We start from the raw sequence: 22,823 nt of genomic DNA on the forward strand, positions 1-22,823 counted from the left end.
AGTCCTAATAGACAGGAGAATTGTGTGGGGTAAGCCAGTTGCTGACCAATCTTCCTTGGTATGGGGATTTGTTAAGTTCCCCTCCAATCTCTGACTTTGAGAGGTTATGAAGTCCAGCCTCCTTTCATGTATGGTCAGATTAGCAGGGGATGTGCATTTATGCCTACCATTGGACAAAGGACAGAGATTTAAGGAATAGAGTAAAACATTTATAAACTCCACATGAAAGAGAAGATAGCAATTCAAGGGAAAGGGCACAGGACCTCTCTGGACCTCTTCTTTCCTTCCCGCTCGTAGACCTACATCCTCATGCAATTAGTGATTTTTTGTTTTGACCATGTTAAAACTCACTCAGATGATGGTCAAGAAAGACTGGAGAAAAAGACTGAGGTATAAAACCACACAAAATACTTCTATCCTTCCTTAATAGAATTAGAAATTAAGTCAATTACTCAGACTTCATGGATTCTGAACTGTTTGGAATGTCTGTTGCATGAAAACACAGCATCTTAAAAATGCGGACAGTTTATTCTTCGTTTAAAGATAAAATTCAGGTCCAGTTAGCTTCTCACACTTGCAAGATAACTCAATTTTAAGTTTCTGAAATAGCACTTGCTGCTATTATTATTATTATTTTACAATTATGATAAAGGAACAGAGGAAAAAATACCCATAATTGAACTTAGAACAAACATTTTCCTATTCTAGTCTTTGTCTCTATGAATACATATTTTTACAAGATTAAAATGAGAAGTAGGCATATCATTTTGCTCTGCTCTTGTATTTTCCTGTTGGCACAGTTATTTTAATAAATGCATATTACTCGATCATGTGGAAACATCATGATTTACTTAATAATTGCTACTACAGCATATTTATTTGATCTATCATCAGTCACCCTGGTTTATTTTCATCTGTGCTGTCTTTTCTATTATGCTTTTTGTTGTGTGGACTAAATTTGGTTTGAATCAACTTGGAAGATGAATGTTCATTTCCCCCTATATTTTAATAAAACATCTCCTGACAATCTTTATTCTATATATTTATTTTTTAGTCTTAAAAAATAGCTTTATGCTCCTATATGGATAAGAAATTTCATTCCCTTCCCCAACATTCTTTAAACAAGACATTTTAAAACCTCCTTTTTTTCCCTCCCAGTTTTGAGTAATAGTTTTTCTTATTCAGGAGGATTTAATCAAATACCATGTATGTGGTGGGGCTTGTGCAAGATAGTAAGGGCCCTCTTCTTATTCCTTCAAAGGCTTCTGAAGTTTCTCTGCACCTCAGAAACTTCAACTGTTCCATGTTTCTCTTATCCCTGAAATCCCTTGAAAAAAAAACAAACCCTCCTTGTACACGTTTTGTCCTTCTGCACCTCCCCTTTTCTACCTGATTTATCAACACAACAACCTAAAGAAGCAGCCTGGCAAAGAAGGACAGAGCAGAGGTGGGCATCATGGGGCAGGAACTGGAAATCCTGGAAGAGTTCCCCCATCCATCGTTTTCTACTTTTCACAGAGGCAGGTCATACATAAAACCTGAGTGTGCATCAGCATCTCCAGGAAGGCTTCTTAAAACGCAGATTGTTGGGGCCCGCAGAACTTTTGATTCAGTAAGTCTTGGGGGTGGGGGGGTCCTAAGAATTTGTATTTCAAACAGGTACAGGTGATACTGATACTCTTGGTCTAGGAACCATACTCTGAGCACCACTGTTCCAAAGAAAAAAGAGCCACCTGTGAACAGAAACGTATTTCTTACCTAGAATACCTCTGCCTTCTTATGAGGATATACCAAACCAAAGCTTTACACATATAAAGTTAATAATAGCCAACCACAGGGTCAAAATGAAGTAGTTTTTGGCATTGGCAGGAACAGGTGAAGGAAAGGTAGAATTAGATATCTGAAATGGATCTACTTGACTTCACAAAACTATAATTTTAAGACCTACTTGCACAAGGAAATGAAAAAGATACCTGTTAACTCCACTGTGTTATTTAATGGTTTCTTGCAAATATAGGGCAATTGAGCTTCACAGGAAAAACTCTGCCATAGACCAGACATGGCATCCATTCTCGCACAGCTGGATCCGCCTATTATCATAGGTGCACTAGGCATATCTTAAACGGTAGAATTTTCAAAGAATTAGAAAGAGAAGGTTAGGCCCACAGTGGTGGTTAGAAAAATAATTTGTATTCTTAATTTTCTGCTTTTATTGGAACTCATAAAATAGTTAAACCTTCTATTAAATTGAGATGTATAAGCCTCAATGAACACCCATGTGCTTAAATATGTCTTCCTTCTAAAATACAGGATCCAAGGCCAAATACTATGACACAGTATAGTCAACTTAAAAAACAAAACCAAAAATCAAAAACAAACCTCTGTCCCCAATCAATTTCCATATCATACTCTGCAGACGGTAGCTCTTAATCTTCTACTCTATATAATAAATATTCTAATTTATGATTCTGTAATGCCCTTAAGACCTTGAATTAAAAGTTAAATTATCTGTAAAGATTTTATTTACTGAGATAATAGAGAATTTATTCACTAATAATGAAGTTTCATTAAACTAAAATGACCTATTGGTATTTTATTGCACTTAACCCATTTTTCTTTTATGTGTACAGGATACTTTCGTACTGAAGCTAGTGTTAACTCTTAGGTTCTACATTTGTCAGAAGCCCAAGATTTTATTTTTTTAAAAAAGGTATCTAAACTTCTTTTGGGGAGAAAAATCTTTTGGCTAAGTAGGATTTTGTTTGTTTTATTCACTATAAAATTTTCTTTAAGGTATTCATTTGTGTAATAAAATACAGCCATTATGTTGTTAGTACTTGAGGACTACCGTACAAGACCCTAAGAGTTTTAAAATGAGAACATATTTCTGTATGGATTTGAGCTGCAGATGAAACAACACAGGTTAGTCATAGACACGTCAAGTCACCTGAGGGACACAGAACAGCTTCTAGGCCATGTGATGGGGTTTATTCTGCTGTTACTTAAAAATGTAGGGTTGCCGTAAAGGTTAGAGACAAATGCTCAGTTATCCATGATATGGTTCAACTTGTCTATAATGGTATCACAGTAAAGAAGGAATTAGGGGAAAAAATTCTTTGGAGAAGTAACCATAATAACAGTTGTCAAGATTTGAAATTTTTATAAGCTATCAGTGAGTGGGATGCTTTTGTTTATTTACTTTTTTGAAGCTTTTGCTCTGTGCATAGTAGGTGGAGGAGGGAGCAGTTACCTGGGTCCCAGTTGAGAAAGTTTAATGGCTTGTGGTCTGACCATTCCCAGCCTCTAGCAGAGTATAGTTGATTTAAGCCAATCCAGAAAATTCTTGGAATGCCTTCTTTTTCTGTAAGAATCATATAATTTTAACAAGTGACAAAATTACCTAAATTATTATCTAAGTCAGACTTCAGTTTCTACTAATAGCAAAAATATCTGAAGGCCTTGATTGTAAGTCAGGAATCTATCCAGTTTCATAAAAATACTTGTCTTATGAGGCTGTAATGATGATTAAATTATTTATCTGGAGATATTAGGGTTTTACTCATAGTTTGAATTTACCAAATATTTATATTTATTATAAAACAGGGTGATAGGATTTATCTGAATTAGTCAATAGGTATTTGTTTTATATATAGAAAAAATGCTTAGAGTTTTGTGCAAAAGGGAAAAAAACAACCCATGAAACCCACCTCTTCCTTTAAAGAACTTACTAATCTTATAAAAAGTAAATGCACATACATGCAGGATAAACTTGTTTTCAAGTCAGACTGATTGTGTTCAAATTTTGGCTCTGCTAATTACTTGTGGGTGCAAGTTACATTTCCTCTCTGATCCTCACATTCCTCATCTGCCAAGTGAGCATAATAAAAATACCTATACCTCATAGCGTTGTTATATGGTATTAAATAAGATAATGTCTGAAAAGCATTTAGTCCTCAGTCTGAAACATCATTGTCAAATCATCAGAGACTCAATAACTTGGGTTTCTTGATTTTTAAAAAAGATTTATTTATTTATTTTAGAGAGAGAAAGCAAGGGTGGGGGGAGGGGTAGAAGGAGGGGGAGAAAGGCAGATACCCCACTGAGGGTGGAGCCTGATGTGGGGCTCAAGCCCACAACCCTAAGATCACGACCTGAGTCAAAATCAAAAGTTGATCACTCAACCAACTGAGCCACCCAGGTGCCCTGGGTTTCTTAACTTTTAAAAAATAAAATAAAAACTTTCTGTTTATAAACTTTCTAGTAAAAAATGTGCAATACTCTGATGGATAAAGATAGAAATGTAGTGATCCGAAGGGGTATGTGCACCCCGATGTTTATAGCAGCAATGTCCACAAAAGCCAAACTATGGAAAGAGCCAAGATGTCCATTGACAGATGAATGGATAAAGAAGATGTGGTGTATATATACAATGGAATATTATGCAGCCATCAAAAGGAATAAAATCTTGCCATTTGCAACGACATGGATGGAACTGGAGGGTATTATGCTGAGCGAAATAAGTCAATCAGAGAAAGACATGTATCATATGATCTCACTGATATGAGGAATTCTTAATCTTAGGAAACAAACTGAGGGTTGCTGGAATGGTGGGGGGTGGGAGGGATGGGGTGGCTGGGTGATAGACATTGGTGAGGGTATGTGCTATGGTGAGCGCTGTGAATTGTGTGAGACTGTTGAATCACAGACCTGTACCTCTGAAACAAATAATACATTATGTGTTAAAAAAAAAAAAAAAGAAGATAGTAGGAAGGGAGAAGTGAAGGGGGGGAAATCGGTGGGGGAGATGAACCATGAGAGACTATGGACTCTGAGAAACAAACTGAGGGTTCTAGAGGGGAGGGGGGTGGGGGGATGGGTAAGCCTGGTGATGGGTATTAAAGAGGGCACGTACTGAATGGAGCACTGGGTGTTATATGCAAACAATGAATCATGGAACACTACATCAAAAACTAATGATGTAATGTATGGTGATTAACATAAAATAATAATAAAAAAGAAGAATTAATCCCCCCCCAAAAAAGATATACAATTTTACTGAATTCATAAAAGATGTCACAAATAAGTAGAAAGGCATACCATTTTCATGGATGAGAAGACTTAATAATATAGTGACGGCAGTGCCTCTTTAATTAATCTATAATTCAATGCAATTCCAAAGTCCCAATAAAGTTTTTCATTGAGATTAATAAGGTGATCCTTAAATTTATAGAAAAGATTAAGTGATTTAAAAAAAGCCAATGCAATTCAAGAAAAAATATGAGAGGACTTGCTCATCCATATATACTATGCAGCTGGCATAATTAAAACAGTGTGGAATAGACACACAGACAGACAAGTAGACCAAAGGAATAGGATGGAGAGCCTAGAAATAACCCACATGTAAAAGGGGAGTTTATACTTATTAGAGGTGGCATAACAAATCTGAGGGAAAAATGTGAAATAAATAGTGCTTGGTCAACTGACATCCATGCAGAGAAAGATAAATTAGATTCCCATCTCTAGAAATTTTATTCCAGATGGATTATGGATATAAATATGAAAAGCAAAATTATAAACTTTTGGAAGAAAAATGAGAGGATATGTTTATCATATTAGGGCTAAGAAAGAATTTGCTAAGTAATATAAATAAGCACAAAACATTAAGGAAAAGATTGACTGACCAAATTAAAACTAACATATTTTTAAATGATAAGAAGCAACAAATGTAAAAAGACCAAAGACTAGGAAAATATATTTGTAATCCTACAAGAAAAGATAAGTATATGTAAAGAACTATAACACATTAATAAGAAAAAGCCAAACAACTCAATAGAAAATAGGCAAGGGATATCAACTGGCAGATTATAAACTGAAAACCTGAATGCCTAATAAACACGAGACACAAAACCACATGAATTATCAGTAAAATATAAAAGAAAAATGAAATACCATTTCACATTCATCACTTTGGCCAACTAAGTCTGATAACACCAGGTGCTAATGGAGGTGTAAATGAATGCAGATCCTTTGGAAAGCAATTCAGAATTTTTGGTTAGAGGTGAAGAGATGTGTGCCCCATGACTCAGCAATTCCTATTCTAGAGAAACTCTCATACATGTCTGCCCCCTGAGGCACATATGAGGATGTTCCTTGCAATAGGAAAAGCTGAAAATAACCTGTTTCTCAATAGGAGAATGGATAAGTTGTGGTTTATTCATACAATGCAATACTTTACAGCAGCAGATGACAATGGATAAACTTACATATGGGCAAATAAGCATTTGTATCATTTAAAAACAGAACAATAGTATAATGAAAACATATACAGTATTTAGACATATATATGTTGTAAAAGTACTCAAAGAATGGTTATTTTGAGAGATGGACATGGAGCTTTAACTCTGTTAATATTTTATTTTGGGGCGCCTGGGTGGCTCAGTGGGTTAAGCATCTGCCTTTGGCTCGGGTCATGATCCCAGGGTCCTGGGATGGAGCCCGGCATCAGGCTCCCTGCTCCATGGGAAGCCTGCTTCTCCCTCTTCCACTCCCCCTGCTTGTGTTCCCTCTCTCGCTGTGTCTCTCTCTGTCAAATAAATAAATAACATCTTAAAACAAAAAATAAAGAACAAAATCATTGTATTTCTTTAAAGGGAGGGAAGCAGGGAATCAATCAATGCAAAGCAATATGACAAAATGTTAAGTGTATAAAGAGTGTGTAAAGTCAGGGTGGTGGTTACACAGGTTTCTTTCAGGTTATTTTCTATTTCTGTATATATGTTTTCATAATTAAAAATTTAAGAATTCCCACCATCACCACACAAACAAAATAAAACAAAATCCTATCCACTCAATGTGTCCATTGATTAAATCCACTTTTAGATTTTCTTAGTCCTCTCCTTGCCTTTGAGGATGGCATCCTCTACTCAACACAAGGACCTTTCCCTGAGGCCTCTGGTATGACTCAGCCATCTTCGTCACCTTCCTTAATTTCTCTACTTTTCAATGTTCAAAGAGTTTAATGTTCACCTTTTAAGAAATCTTGTCAGTTAGGCTTAGGGTAGCAGTTTAATCCCACTACCTCATTCCATTTTCTGAACATTACCCTCTTTTCAGTCTCAAACATGAAATGCATTTTCAATGGATAGAATAGGATTATATTCATACCTTTCTGCCTGTGGGCTTCAGTGTTGACATTAAAGAGAAGATAGAAAAATATATATACCAAACAACATACCTGGATATGAAAATAGAGGTAGACAGATGGCATCTTTACAATCCCAGCAATTTGCTCTACCACATGCAAACTTACCTTTAAGATAAGTTAATTCAGCAGCATTGCCGATGCTCAGTAAGTCAGCTCCTTGATTCTGACACGAAACATAAGCTTCCTTCCAAGAAAGAGCTGCCTGAGTATTAAATTGGTAGCAACTTCCAATCTGCTCATTCTTTTCCCAATTATCTTCACAGCCATTTTCTGTTGATAAAAAGATATATTAGTGATCATAAAGTAAGGGCATAATGTTTTATATTACTAACAATGCTTACCAATATTGCAATTCATTTTCCATACTCTTAGGATACACTAAAATTGAAGCTTATTGTTCGACTAGACCATATTTTGATCCTTTGGTTACACAAAGAAATTGAAGTCATGGGAACTAAATGACTTTGGTTGATTATAAAGCTTCAACTCTCCTATCCTCTACTCTCCCTTTATCCCCTATCAATTATAATGCCATATTTTAGCCCATGCCTGCCCTCTGCTGAAATGTAGGAGTCTTCAAATGTGTTCACATTGTCAAACTCCTGAGCTGATGGAAAACAAGCTCACTTGAAGACGGTGGCAGACTGCAGAGGGGTTTGCCTACAGCCTGCAGTGAAACCACTGTGTGTGTGTGTGTGTGTGTGTGTGTGTGTGTGTGTGTGTGCAGACATGCTGCTTAAACACCAAGACTTAGAACCCAAGTGACTACCTTATTTGAAAAACTCAATCTAAATTTCTCCTTAATGTTTTAACAGATGATTTAATATATGACACATAATATTATATAACCAATATTGCAGATGTCTATGTAGACATACGTGTGCATATGTATACAGACATACATGTTCATTGTATAATGTGCATATTATTTTCTTTAACAAAAATCTAAAAAGCAAGTATAACTTCAGACAAAGACCCTTCAAATTATTTCTTAGATGAGATATATAGGTCTTGACACAACTGGTTCAAAAATATACTTAGAGACTCCCATGTACTCTCTAGAAGAGGAAACCCAATATAGACTGTGCCAAGTGTGTCCCAGGTTCCACTCAGGGAGTTTTCCAAAGGGCCTACAATAACCAGTCACCCATCACATGTTAGACTCATGGCCTTTCAAGCTGGAAGGGCCCATTGAGATCATCTTGTCTAATGCTCTCATTTCACAGATGGGAATAAAGATCTAGAAGTGTCTGTGGCAGAGCTATAATCAGAGCACTGGTCCCTAAATCTGGTCTTGATCTTCTGAATGGCATACACTGCTTCTTCAGCCACTTTCGAATGGCCTAAATAGCAACTGAGGTGGATGTGACATTCGATGAAAACAAAATACGTGGATTTGCAAGTACATCGCCTAAAGTTTCCTTATTATCCCTGGGGCCTTATGCCTGTAAATCCAGAAGCTTCCAGTGGGATGGCAGTATGTTTGCTATAAAATATAATGTACATGGTTTAGCCATCCTTGGTTTTGAGAAACTCACAGTCTTGCTTCTTCCCTAAAAATAACTCTGAGAGGTATATGAATACTCCCATTCTCACCCCCACCACCCAAAGGAAGCTAAAGATACTGAGACTAATGACAGTCAAGGAAGCAAGGTAGAGTGGAATAAGTACACTGGGGAATGAGGGTCAGGAATTCTGGAATCTCCACCAGACTCCATACAAATGTGTTCTGACCCTGACAGGCCATGTCATCAATTTGCATCTGCTGCCCCTCACCTGAGAAATGAGGGTTTGCAACTGGATAACCTCTAAGCTCCCTTTCACATCTAAAATTTTGGATCCAGACTATAGTGAGGTTTAAATGAAATCAGTGACTAGTTGACCAAACTCTGCCTGATACCAACTGTAGCTGAAGCAAATATTGGCTTTTATCTTTCAGTAGGTTCTGAGTATTGAAAAGCCTGTGCCTCTACTGAGAACAGTAAATTCTCAAAGTGTGGTCCCCAGACCAGCATCATCAGCATCACCTGGGAGCTCACTGAACTGCAAATTCTTGGGCCTCACTCCAAATCTACCAAATTATAATTTCTGGAGGTTGGCCCCCAGAAATCTTTGTTCTAACATACTTTCCAAGTGATTCTGCTGCAGAACCATTGGCTCAGTATAACCTCTTCTAGTTGCTTAAAACTCTTCATTTTGAAGCTCAGCTTCCCTTAAGGAGGCATCAGCATTAGTAATACCACCAGGTTGGCTACTGAATGAGGCATTATAGTGTATTTGTTTGGGTCAAGGACTTCAGAACTGGATTTCCTAGATTTGAATCCTAGCTCTAAAATGTATTAGCTATGTGATCTTAGGCAAATGATATAACTCCCCCGCACCTCACTTTGCTCATCTGTATAATGGGGATAATTAGTACCTACCTTAGAGGGTTGTGTGAGGATTGAATGGGTTAATATAGTTTGAGTGCTTAGAATAGTACTTGACACTCGGCAGGGCCCTATAAGTATTAATTATTACCCAGGTCTGGAGCTTTTCCCTTTCTCTTTATTAGACACTCTTCCAAACTATTGCCCAATTAATCTGGAGCACTTATCACTTGTCAGGTACTATGACCTGTAACTCCCACCTGACTGGTAAGAAAATATGTCTGTTATATACCAGATCATGATGCAACTGCTACGTTGGTCTCTCTCTCTTTCTAAAGAACAGTGAATTCTTTAGCACACCCTGAGTAGTTTGCTTCTAGTAAGAAGCAATTAGAAAAAATGCTCTGCCCAACATAAAGAAATGGCAGGAGAACAGTGTCACTAATTTTGAGAGGACCAGGGATATAGGTCTCTTTGGTCCCTCTTTGCTTTAGGCCATAAATATACTTAAGTCTCTACCACCCTAACAGTTTTTCTTCAACCTATCTACCCCCCAAAACCACCATCCTTGCTCTTTTTCTATTCCATAAAACTTAAGAGGCTTTCTCTACTTCTTGTTCACACTTCAGTCCACTATAACCTGGCTTCTATGACCACTGGTCTTTTGAAACTGCTGTAGCAAAGGTCAGCAGCAATTTCCTAACTGCTCATGCCTTTTCCACTTCCTCTTCCTGAGGCATCTGTGCTATAGAACATTCCCTCCTCCTTTGTCTTCCATGGCACCATCTTCTCTTGGTTCTTTCCTTGGCCTACTTCTGAAAGCAAGTTCATAGCTACACATTACTTCCTTTTCTCTCTTCAAATACATACCTTCTCTAGGATAATATTTGTTGCGGTCATTTTTGAGTTATCTCAGACTCTTCCTTCTTCCTTTGGTCTCACATAAATGGTATCCATTTTCTTTTCATATATAAAGCCTGCTAGCCCATACATACCTGGTTTTAAGCAGATGCCCCACTTTTGATCATATTCATAATTTAAGGTGGTTGCACACCATGGCCCACCATAATTTTCATCAAAAATGCACTCATGATGCCAGGTCCCATTAACTAAGAATGGAAATTCACAAGGTCTTCCATAGGAGTTCCCACCGCTGGTATATATCTCTGTGGTGTGGGGAGGAAGTAGAGGAAAGGAAAGTTAAAAACTGGACAATCACCTTCAGTTAACCAATTCCTAAATTTTCTGTGAGAGAAAGATTGCTGTTTTCACTTAAGAGAATATAGTATGTAAGTAGGCTGCACAGTGTGAAAATTCAGAGCATGGATGCAGCATTCAGCTCTGAACTTGAATGCTGGCTCAACTGTGGGACTGTGGGCAAGCTCTCCAACTTTTATTAGCCTCAGTTTCTATATTTGTTAATTAGGAATAATCGTATCTAGCTTATAGGTTTGTTCAAGAGGATTCAATGAGATAATCCATGTAAAGCTTCATTTATTGTGGTGTGATGAAGAGCTAAACGATCCTGGCTTGATTCAGCAGGGATCAACTGATTACCATGGGTGGCAGAGAACTTCACCAGAAGGAGTGCCCTGCATGAGACTAAATTTACATTCTATTTTATTTTCTTTAGTAAGACTGGGGCCAGAAAAATACCTTGGAATCACTGAGGGTGGGTGTGGACTTTGGAACCAACTCTAGTTAGACAGATGGACACATAGCCCCATTGTTCACTGATTGGTGGTAGAATTGAGATTGTGCATCTCAAGAAGTGGGGGAAACAACAGCTGGATCTCTGAGAAGGTTCTTGGAGAGAAGCAGGGCATGGTAATTCAGGTTATAAAAGAACCAGCTTTAGCTGGGCAGTCATGGGACTAGCTGGTGGCCAGCGATGTAGCAGAACTAGTTTTTCATTTTAATAATTTCCCCTGGTACGTGGAGAGGAACAGAAAAAATTATTCCGACCTCAAAGTATCCTTAGAAATACTAAAGGAAGTGCTCAATACTTTTGCAGATAACAGTTCTCTTGGAAAGGTGTTTTATTAGAACAGCTAACTGTGTAATTATTTTGGTTACCTTTATCCATATCCTTAATTTGTTTAAAACCAAGGTCATTATCATATCAAATAATGGCTATTGGGTAAAGCATAATAGTCAGATCTTATCACCCTTTATCAGGCTATTAGGGTCCATTAAAATGTCTCACAGATTTGCTTAAAAGTGTGCTTAAGAAATAAGTCAATCAGAGAAAGACATGTATCATATGATCTCACTGATACGAGGAATTCTTAATCTCAGGAAACAAACTGAGGGTTGCTGGAGTGGTGGGGCGTGGGAGGGATGGGGTGGCTGGGTGATGGACATTGGGGAAGGTATGTGCTATGGCGAGTGCTGTGAATTGTGTAAGACTGTTGAATCACAGACCTGTACCTCTGAAACAAATAATACATTATATGTAAAAAAAAAAAAAAAAAAGAAAGAAAGAAAAAGATAGTAGGAAGGGAAAAATGAAGGGGGGAAATCGGAGGGGGAGACGAACCATGAGAGACTATGGACTCTGAGAAACAAACTGAGGGTTCTAGAGGGGAGGGGGGTGGGGGGATGGGTTAGCCTGGTGATGGGTATTAAAGAGGGCACTTATTGAATGGAGCACTGGGTGTTATACGCAAACAATGAATCATGGAACACTACATCAAAAACTAATGATGTAATGTATGGTTATTAACATAACATAATAAAATTAAAAAAATAAAATAAAACTTCCTCTTTACTGTAAACCTGTGAGATTAATAGGGCAAGTATTACACTTTTTTGTGAAATCCCCATTTTTGCAGTGTGGTTAAGTAAGACATTCAATAAACTGTAAGTGACAGAGATGAGAACTGGCTCTCTCATTAGAGTCCTTGACATGTTAAGGACACCTTGTGACTTTAATGGCTGCCTTCTCAGGTTTCAAGTTATGTTTCATAGCTCAAAGCTGGGCTTCAATTAAAAAGCTCTCCTATTCACAACATACTTTGAAGAATGATAAGCATATAACAACCACCACATCAGTAGCAGCTAAATTATGCTAACTATTCAGGAAGAGTTTTATTCTCACACATTCTTCACTGCTACTGGACCTCTTAAATCCCATGTGTTTCTCTAGAGAGACAGGCTTTTCCTGAGAAGAATCTTCTGTGTGAATTTATGATGATAGCACTCTTAAAACAACAGCATATTCTGCAATAGGTACAAATTTGTGATTTGAATCACTTACATGGAAAACGAACATTAATTTCTTCATTGAGGCAAAATAGCTTCAGTGGTTAAAGAGTTTGGCAGGCTCCTAAGAGTTGTTCAAAATGTAGACAGTTCAGTCATTTTCCTCTGGATTTGCCAAATATTCAAAATTTGAAGAGTGCGAGTGAGCTCAAGATATCTTAATGATTGATATAAATGCATATCTGAATGCTAGTCGAAAGCAATTCATTCATAACATTTATACAACTAAAGTTTTCTCTCAGATGAACATGACTCACACAGAGTGGGGGTTGGAGAGAAAGGCAACCCAGGACATAATGACAAATAATTTTTCTTATATTAGACGTAAAAAAATTTATAAAAAAAATTTATAGAGCAAAAACCAAGGGAGAAATAAAAAAAGCTATATTTGGGGAATTCAATCATGGTTTTGAATGGTAGCCTTGCTCTAACAAGCTGGGTAACCTTGGACTTCACTCTTTTGGGACTCAAGTATCTTATCCTTCTTATCTCTATAAAGCTAGACAAAAGGTAGGGCAGGAACCAATATGGGGAGTCTGACATAGCAGTCCCAGATAAAGTCCTGAACTTCAGACAGTAGTCTCTAATCTAAGAAGAGGAAGGGACTACATAAATTTAAAAGAGTAAAACTTCCAGGACTTAATATGTGATTAAATTTAAATGGTGAGAGAGGAAAGCAGGACACTCTAGGGTGACTTGTAGATTTCTGACATATACGACTTAGATGGTACCAATCACCTGGAAAGGAATGGAGGAGGCAGGTTTGACCCTGGCTTCTGTGCAAATTAAAACTTGAGGTATGTGGCGATGAGTCAGAGCTATGGGAGCCTTTTCTCAGAAATCTCTAAATTTCTTCTTTGAAAATTCAGTGTTCCAAATATTGTATCTGGTAAGATCAGGAAATACTTTATGCCTGTGGGCTCTTGCTGGAGGCACTGTTTAAGCTCTCTCTGGGGTGGTACCCTAGGTGGGTTCTTAAACTTTTTTGTGTTACTGATCATTTTGGCAGCTGTGTGAAATGAGCAGGTCCCCTTCTCAGGAGAATATTACAAATGCATAAAATAAAAACCATGGGATTACAAAGAAAACCAGTTAGACTGAAATTTGGGGGACTGAAGGAATTTACAATTACAACTATATCCCTCAAAAGAACTTGGGGCAGGAGACAGGGAGAGCCCTGCCAAGAAAATTATCCTTTCTGATCTTTGAACAAATACAATGAAACAAGTCAAATCCAGTTCAAAAGGCATTTTCCTTTCATTCCATGTTCTCTCTTAGCTGCCAAGTTAGAGAAAGATTTTCAAAGGGCAAAATTTAAACTTGCCATTAAGTGGTATCCAGAAAGTAATTGGTCTTTTTTTTTTTCTTTTTAGGTTTTATTTAAATTCAAGTTAGTTAACATATAGTGTATCATTAGTTTCAGAAGTAGAATTTAGTTTCATCACTTGCCTTTAACACCCAGTGCTCATTACAGCAAATACCCCCTTTAATGCCCATCACCCATTTACCCCAACCCCCCATTCACCTTCCCTCCAGCAACCCTCAGTTTTTTCCTTATAGTTAAGAATCTCTTATGGTTTGCCTCCCACTCTGTTTTTATCTTATTTTTCCTTCCCTTCCCCTATGTTCATCTGTTTTGTTTCTTAAATTCCACGTATGAGTGAAACCATATGGTAATATTTCTCTGACTGACTTATTTTGTTTAGCATAATACATTCTAGTTCCATCCATGTCATTGCAAATGGCAAGATTTCATTCTTTTTGACGGCTGCGTAATATTCCATTGTATATATGGGAAGAAGCTGGCTAGCAAAAACAAACTTGTTCAACTACTCAAGGACTGAGGATTAAAGAAAAGGAAATCCCCATCTCTAATTCTCTAATCTAATACTTTCCCATAAGAGTAGAACCTCACATCTTAGAAATGGATGCATGCATCTTCAATAGGAAACAGAAATAGTTACTATAGGAGAGGAATTTGTGCAGATAACTGAAAGACTAAGGGGCCAAATTTAGCTTAATTGAGCTTTGAGAGAAAAGAAAAATCTCTGTAAAGCTAAGTAAATTTACAAAGAAGAGCAAAGGTGAGATAATAGTTAAGACTTAGAGACGATTAAATCTATGTTTATATATCAACATTTGATGTAATTTAGAGCAACATGATAAAAAAGATTTGTTTGGGTGATAACTAATTACACCTACTCATTCTTTTTTTTTTTTTTTAAGTAGGCTCCCCGCCCAGCATGGAGCCCAACTCGTGGAGCCCAGTGTGGGGCTTGAACTCATGACTCCGAGATCAAGACCTGAGATGAGATCAAGAATTGGACACTTAACCAGCTGAGCCACCCAGGCGCCCCGACTGACTCATTCTTTTTAAACTTGGAAATTTGTTATAATCTAGTTTCTAGACCCAGAACAAAGTTCATGATCAGCTCCCTCACAGGCAATATTCATATACAGTTGACACTCAAATAACATGGGTTTGAACTGCAAGGGTCCACTTATATGTGGGTTTTTTCGATAAATACGGTACAGTACTGTAAATGTATTTTCTATTCCTTATAATTTTTTTTTTTGAGAGAGAGGGAGAGAGCACACACATGCACACACTTGAGTGGGGGAAGGGCTGAGGGAGAGGGAGAGAGAGAATCTTAAGCAACTTCCATGCTCAAAGCAGAGCCTGACCTAGGCCTCCGTCTCACTACCAAGAGATCATGACCTGAGCTGAAACCAAGAGTTGGACACTTAACCAACTGAGCCACCCAGGAGCCCCTCCTTATGATTTTCTTAATAGCATTTTCTTTTCTCTAGCTTACCTTATTGTAAGACCACAGTATGTAATATATATAGCATACAAAATACATGTTAACCAACTGTTTACGTTGTCAGTAAGGCTTCCAGTTAACAGTAGGCTATTAGTAGTTAAGTTTGGGGTGAGTCAAATTTTTAACTGCATGGGGGGCAGTTCCCCTAACCTTCACATTGTTCAAGGGTCAACTGTACTTATTTTTTAAAGCAATTGAGGAAAAAGTCCACTCTTAAAATCATAAACACAAACATCAAAGTGTGACAGCCATGCCAAAAATAAAAATGAACTCACACAAGGTCTTAAAGTTTTTCCATTACATAAAAATCTGTAGACAAGGAGAAATGTATTTCCTTTCTTTTTCTTTTTCTTTTTTCTTCTTTTTAAACTTAGAATAGGTTTGATTTTATTAGGTCATTTGAATTTCATCCTGTATGAAGGATTTCCTGTTACTCTAATGTTTCCTTTCCTCTGGAGTTCAGAATGTAATCATAGGAAATACATATGCTCATGTATCATAGAGATTCCAGATCCCAGATCCCAGGTTTACTACAGAGTGACTGTGTGACCTCTGACAAGGCACCCAACCCCTTCTAGCCTTACCTGTAAAAGGGGAAAAGTAGCACCAATTTCACATAGGTAGCTCAATGATAATGCACAGTGCCTGGAATTGAATGCTAGCTCACTGCCCTTACCAGTGCATGACTTTGTGGTCAGTTGTGCATGTTCAATGTCACATTTACCAAACACAACGGCAAATGACTCAAAGTCCCTCTCCAATACTCACCATGGTAAGGCATACGTAGCTCAATGATAATGCACAGTGCCTGGAATTGAATGCTAGCTCACTGCCCTTACCAGTGCATGACTTTGTGGTCAGTTGTGCATGTTCAATGTCACATTTACCAAACACAACGGCAAATGACTCAAAGTCCCTCTCCAATACTCACCATGTTAAGGCATATGTAGCTCAATGATAATGCACAGTGCCTGGAATTGGGAATGCTAGCTCATTGCCCTTACCAATGCATGACTTTATTTGTGGTCAGTTGTGCATGTTCGATGTCACATTTACCGAACACAACAGCAAATGACTCAAAGTCCCTCTCCAATACTCACCATGATAAGGCTGGTCACAGAGGTTTTCCTCTGTACCTCCTTTCTTCCAGACATCAGATGAATTTGTACTTGCTACAGCATGTCCATTCTTCAGAGCCAGTCTGTACTGGGCAGCTCCATACAGAGAGTGGTGCTCACATTTCCACCAGAGTAAGGCACTGGAGTCACAGTTGAACATTCTCAAGGAATCTGTGGGTTTGGTAATATCTAGCCCAAGGCACTTCTGGGATTGCAAATGAAAGAGTCGATGCTGGGACACCCACTTCCATAACATGTCCCTACTTCCATCACAGTCTGTTGCTACTATCCAGTCATTCAATGGCTTGATGCACTTGCCCATGTTTTCATTGACGATAGTGAATGGATCATTGCCTGAGTCAAGACAGACAGTCAAGGAAGACATTTCAGAATTCTGAACTGTGTGGTCAGTGTGCCTTGGCCCCTGCTTGCTGAGGAGAGTCTGAGCACCATTGGACTATTCCCACCCTCCAACCTCTATAAACTGCAATGCACTACACAAGGTCAGAGGACAGTGGTAGCCAGAGAGGCAGTATAGTGTGTGTTAAGAGCATGAGCCAGTCTGCCAGGGTTCATAGTCTGCCTCTGCTACTTATTACCCATGTGATCAGGGCAAGTTATTTAACCACTATGCCTCAGTTTCCTCCTTTGTAAAATAGTACTTCATATGGAAGATGTTAGGTTAAAATGAGCTCATACCCATAAAGCACTTAGAAGAGTATGTATATTTGTTATTGTTATTCCATGAAATATCACACCCCCCCCCTTTATTTAATGAGATGAAGAAGCTCCTTAGTTTTCATCTTCCTTAGACAGGTGGTCAATGAAAAATATCCTGAACCTATTCAGGACCACAGTTCTGTCTTGCTTATACTTTACCTATTATGGCAGGGTAAATTATTACATGGCATTTCCATGTCTCAGAGGAGATGGGGAGACTTCTGAGGGGGCAGAAGTAGAATAGTGGGGTAAAGGGATGAGAGGAAATGAAGGTCTGGATTCTGAGGATAGGAGAGAGCTGTGGTCTGCTCTACCATAGCACCTTCAGGAACGTGATGGGAAGCCCGTGGGGAGGGGTTGGGCGGGTGCTGCTGACTGTGTGGATCACCTAGGGAGGTTGAACCTGAGCTCCAGAAATCACCTGAGATACAGAATTCAACACCCAGTAGGTTTGGATAGTGGGAAACTCAGAAGCAACGAGTGTAAGCTGAAGGTTAAAGGAGGGACCTCCCTGAATATTTCCCTGCAGTTTCTCATGAATTAGGGAGACCTCAGTGATGACAGAAACTGAAGTTCTGTTAACTTGGTGGAATGGGACTTCAGAATAAAATTTATTTTGATTTTATAAAAATAAAGTAATGCATTGTTTCTTGCACACCTGAGCTTGTGGAACAGGATTCACATCTGTTACAACAAACTACAATCGAACAATTTGGCCTGTGCTTTTACAAAGAAAAATTTTTGAAGTTATAGCACAAAAGTTCATGTTGATGAGAGTAAAACTGAAATATTTTAGACAAATTTAAACAATCATTGTCAATAAACCAAAGGGTTCAGCAGAAGGACCTGTAAAACTTTAGTTCCCAAAAGGCACTTTCATTTTGATGCCAGCTTCACAATTGCTAATTTTACTAGTGCTAAATACCTTTTCTAATAATAATTCACAGGCTTTCAGAGTTAAAAATTCTCATACCAAGGACTTGAGAGGAAATTTCATCATGTAAATAATAACTATAAAATCAAGTCACGTTTCAGCTTGAACTTTAAAGAGAATTTTTTGTTTTAAGCAGCAGCAGTAGCAAGAAGAGAAACAATAGGAACCACCACAAAATCCTGTAAAACATTAAGCTACTTTTGCTTTCACATTTGTATTTTAAAATATGACACAGGACTGCAGTTAGGTGTCTTTGTCATAGCTTTCATCCCTCACTCTTCCTTCTTTGACATCTCTCTGCCATTCTCTACTTTATGGACACCATTTGGGAGGACAGTTAACATAAAAAGGAAAACATACTATCTTAGATTATCACTCACAGTTTCTCCAATGTCCTCCTACATATTCAATATCCACTCAGACCCACAAGGGTCTTTCAAACTATTCTCTCTTTCCCAAACTATTCTCTCTCACTTCTCCAAAAAAATCTTGCACTCCAAAGTATCAGCAATTTCTGCAGGAAAAAAGAAGTCTGCTTCTGCAGGAGAATAGGCATCCACCACCCTTGCTGGAACCTTCCCCTCCCTTGCCCTGTGGTCTCATTGCTCTCTTTCTTGGGCACTTTGCTCTGTGCCCCTTGAACCCAGATAGGTGAACTGGACTAGCAGTAGCTTTGTTACATTTGCAGTTTGGAGTTCTGGACTTCTCAAGTTGCCTTTGCAGAATCCAATAGGTTACCACAGCTGTTAGTATAGTGGAACAAGCAGTGGAATAAGGAGTTAGAGGTCCTAGATTGAAGACCTACCTCAGCTACCAGTTAGCTGGGAGACCTTGGGGAAGTCGCTTAATCTCCCCAGGGTCTCTGTATCTCCAAACGTAAGATGAAAGCAGAGACAATATAAGATATCTAAGCCACTTTCAGTACTAACATCCTATGCTTACACAAGATAACAGTTTTCTTAGCCTTGTAGGTTTTACCAGTCTTTGCTAAGTTCATTGCATATTATTCTTGAACAGATGTCCACAACTTTATTATGCCCTGCTAATGCTAGTAGCATTTTAGGTCATTCTAATCCTATTAGTATCAGGCATGGGCACTTAGGTAACAGTGATGCTTTACAAATACTCTTTGGAAGAGAAAAAAAAATTTTTTCCTTTCCCATTTACTCTATGTGTTACTTCTAGGACACCCATAGACTTAACAAGCTTGTAGAAACTCTGAAAGACTACAGGAGAGATGTGGAGTAGCATGGAGAAGGTATGTTAAAGAAGAGTTGCCAAACTTACCTAATTGCAACATCTATGGTCATAAATACTTGCCTTATTCTAAATCTGTCTTTTAACTAAGTATGTATAATCAATGTTTGACATCTATAGTGGTCACTTAGCACAAACATTAATTATTGATATGATTTAAGGAAACTTGCCATTAGCCTTCATACATAATGTATGTGTAAGCATTCATACATAATACATAAGGTAGGGAGCGTCTTGTCTTCTCATGATGTTTCCCCATATTTTCCGTACCCTTAGCAGAAGCTGTTCAGTCTGCCTCAGTCTTGTGACCCTATTGGGATGGTTGACTGAAGAGTGGGAAGGACTGAAAATAATTCCTTTTTTTTTTTTTTTAAAGATTTTATTTATTTATTTGAGAGAGAGAGAATGAGAGAGAGCACATGAGAGGGGGGAGGGTCAGAGGGAGAAGGAGACTCCCTGACGAGCAGGGAGCCCGATGCGGGACTCGATCCAGGGACTCCAGGATCATGACCTGAGCCGAAGGCAGTCGCCCAACCAACTGAGCCACCCAGGCGCCCTGAAAATAATTCCTTTTTAAGGAAAATTTGTTAAATAAGGGTATATAAAATATTTCAGAAAGGTATTACACTTTGAAAAGGTAATTACAGAGCAACTTAAAAACAGATTCTTTATTGACAACCTTATGCTGTATCTTGCTCATGTTACCTTACATTGGTCCTAAATGGAATTTTAATGTTTACTTCCACACACAATATTTGGGCAAATCTAAAAGGCAGAGGTTGATGAAAAGAAGCCTCATCATCCCTAGTAGCAATTTTTATATGCTTCATTTTATATAAACATTCTAGTGGTGTCTGAGAGGAAATAACTAAGTAGCATTATCATATATTGAAAATGAATTTTTAGTATGCCACATTCATCAAAGGAAAACCATCTCCTATTGCCTAATCATTAGGTAACCTTTGTCTTACTTAAACCAGAGAGCTTTGCACATTCCAAAGAGAAGCTGGACATCAACATTTTATGATCACAGACAAATGGAGGGGGAGATGGAGGCAGAAGGATGAAGACTGCAGCATTTTTGGTTTCAGGGGAACTTCTACAGCTCACAATGTTAAGCATCTTGTGGTCATCACCACATGTGCGGAGTGTACAGGTGGAGTAGGAAAGAATCAGAAGTCTGGGTTTGCCAGTTCAAAAACAGGTCCTGAAGTGACCTTGGGTCCATGACAGTCTGCTAGGAGTCAGAAAGCTTTGGGGTCAGATTGGGTGGTATGGGCCGGTGAGAACCTCAAGAGTCTCAGAAGGATTGGTTTACTTCAAGCTGTTAGCTCTCCAAGGAGGCAAAAAAGTAAATAAGCATTGGCATTTCCCCAAGGACACAGAGGAACTCCTTCAGCACCTGAGCAACCCAGACCATCTGCACAAACCTAGCTGCATACATGTGACAGAGTGCATGCCATTACCAGCATTGTGAAGCTGACACACTGCCAAACAAGTTACTCAAATGGCTGGGGTTTCAAAATTCCAGTGCTTCCCTTTATGGGACCACAAGTGTGGTCTGAGGGTGAGTGTAAGCTGGCCAGAACAGCCGCTAAGCATGAGGAAGGATGCAGGAAAACAAATACCTATGAGGATGTGAGGACCTAGTGCAGGGAAAATGGAGTTAAGCTGGTGCTCTTTGGTTTTGGTTGATGAGAAAGGCCAGGGATTGTAGAGAATGCAAAAATTAAGGCAATCTGGAATTCCGTGGGGGAGACAAAACAGTAAGACTAAAGCAGAAGTAGACGGAAACCAAGACTTCAGTGATTGAAAGGTTAGTGTGTTTTGACTGTAGTTAGTTATGGCAATGAAATTTCTCTCCCTGGATTGTGGGGCAGGTGGAATAGAATTCTCACAGCCAGTAAAGGACTTTTGGGAGTTTCCACCAGGGAGGGTCAAAGAAGAATGGAGAAGGGTGAATCAGATCAGTATTCACTAAAAGGTCCTTGTTGGGGGCGCCTGGGTGGCTCAGTCGGTTAAGCGACTGCCTTCGGCTCAGGTCATGATCCCAGGGTCCTGGGATCGAGTCCCGCATCGCTTCTCCCTCTCCCACTCCCCCTGCTTGTGTTCCCTCTCTCGCTGTGTCTCTCTCTGTCAGATAAATAAATAAAATCTTTAAAAAAATAAAAAATAAAATAAAAGGTCCTTGATGTAGATAGGATGATGTTATTCACACTCCGGGAAGCTTCTTCCCATCACTCTCTGAAAAAAGTCTAAATCTGGCAGTAACTTAGTTTAGCTGCCACAAGAAAAGAAGAGCCACAAGGGTTGGAACCTACAGTTTTCAAAAAACTTCCTTGCCCATCTTTTACTTCCTCATACAGGCAAATTAACAGAAGTGGTAGGTGGTGATGGTTCACTGACTGCCCACTATGCAGCACAACTAAGAAAGTCCTCAGGGAACCTTTTGCCAAGGCAAAAAGAAAGTAAAAGCAAACTCCGGTTGCTGCCAGGGGGTATGGTGAGGCTGGCACTACCCAGAGCATCACCATCGAAGGGAGTCTATTCCTGGTCCTGCTTCCGCAGTTAGAGGCAGGAAGGAGGTCCCTGGGCAAGCGACCAGACCTTCAACATGCGGCCCTCAGCCTCGAGGGAGTGTTTTGGAGCTGATACACCCATTCATTAGAAGAAAGGATCGCTGCTCAAGGCTTTTGGGGAGGGCATCATAACGGAATTACCATCATGGTTACTTTAGGAGACATAGCTTAACCGGACTTCCTTTTTGACTTGCACCTTTGGCTATCGTGCAGCCAAGTCGGGCAATCATTAATCATCCTTGGCGCTGTGGGTAGACAGTTCCTCTAGACACTGAGTGGCCAAGGTGACCAAGAGGCGAAGGAGGGGCGAGATGGGCTGGATGGAGTTTGGGGAGTGCTGAGGAGCCTTTTACTCCAGGGAAGCAAGATATTAGAAGCGAGAGGACGGGGGGGGGGGGGGGGGGGAGGGGGACGGGCGCAGAAGACTGTGCCTCTTCTCTAAGGTGGCCTCTTCTTTAGCAAGAGAAAGGCTCTGCTACTCCACGCCCCACCCCGCCCTCCACCCGGCGCCCGAGGGCCATGGAGTCCCTTCTACTCAGACCTCCCCTTCGGC

General features: G+C 39.1%; 1 protein-coding gene across 2 annotated transcripts in view; it reads right to left on the reverse strand.

Annotated features, from left to right (window-relative positions):
• LY75 (lymphocyte antigen 75) overlaps nt 1-22,823 on the reverse strand; it is a 125,150-nt gene that overhangs the window by 102,021 nt on the left and 306 nt on the right. For both annotated transcript variants that reach the window (XM_036118524.2, XM_036118523.2), the window contains exons 2-6: nt 16,763-17,134; nt 10,569-10,739; nt 7,310-7,474; nt 3,251-3,361; nt 1,974-2,117 (exon numbers count right to left, since the gene is read on the reverse strand). In XM_036118524.2, the coding sequence (XP_035974417.2) occupies nt 1,974-2,117; nt 3,251-3,361; nt 7,310-7,474; nt 10,569-10,739; nt 16,763-17,134 (963 nt within the window). The remainder of the gene's footprint in view (nt 1-1,973; nt 2,118-3,250; nt 3,362-7,309; nt 7,475-10,568; nt 10,740-16,762; nt 17,135-22,823) is intronic.

This window comes from Halichoerus grypus, chromosome 4 (genome assembly GCF_964656455.1).
Source record: "Halichoerus grypus chromosome 4, mHalGry1.hap1.1, whole genome shotgun sequence".
Taxonomy (NCBI): Eukaryota; Metazoa; Chordata; class Mammalia; order Carnivora; family Phocidae; genus Halichoerus; species Halichoerus grypus.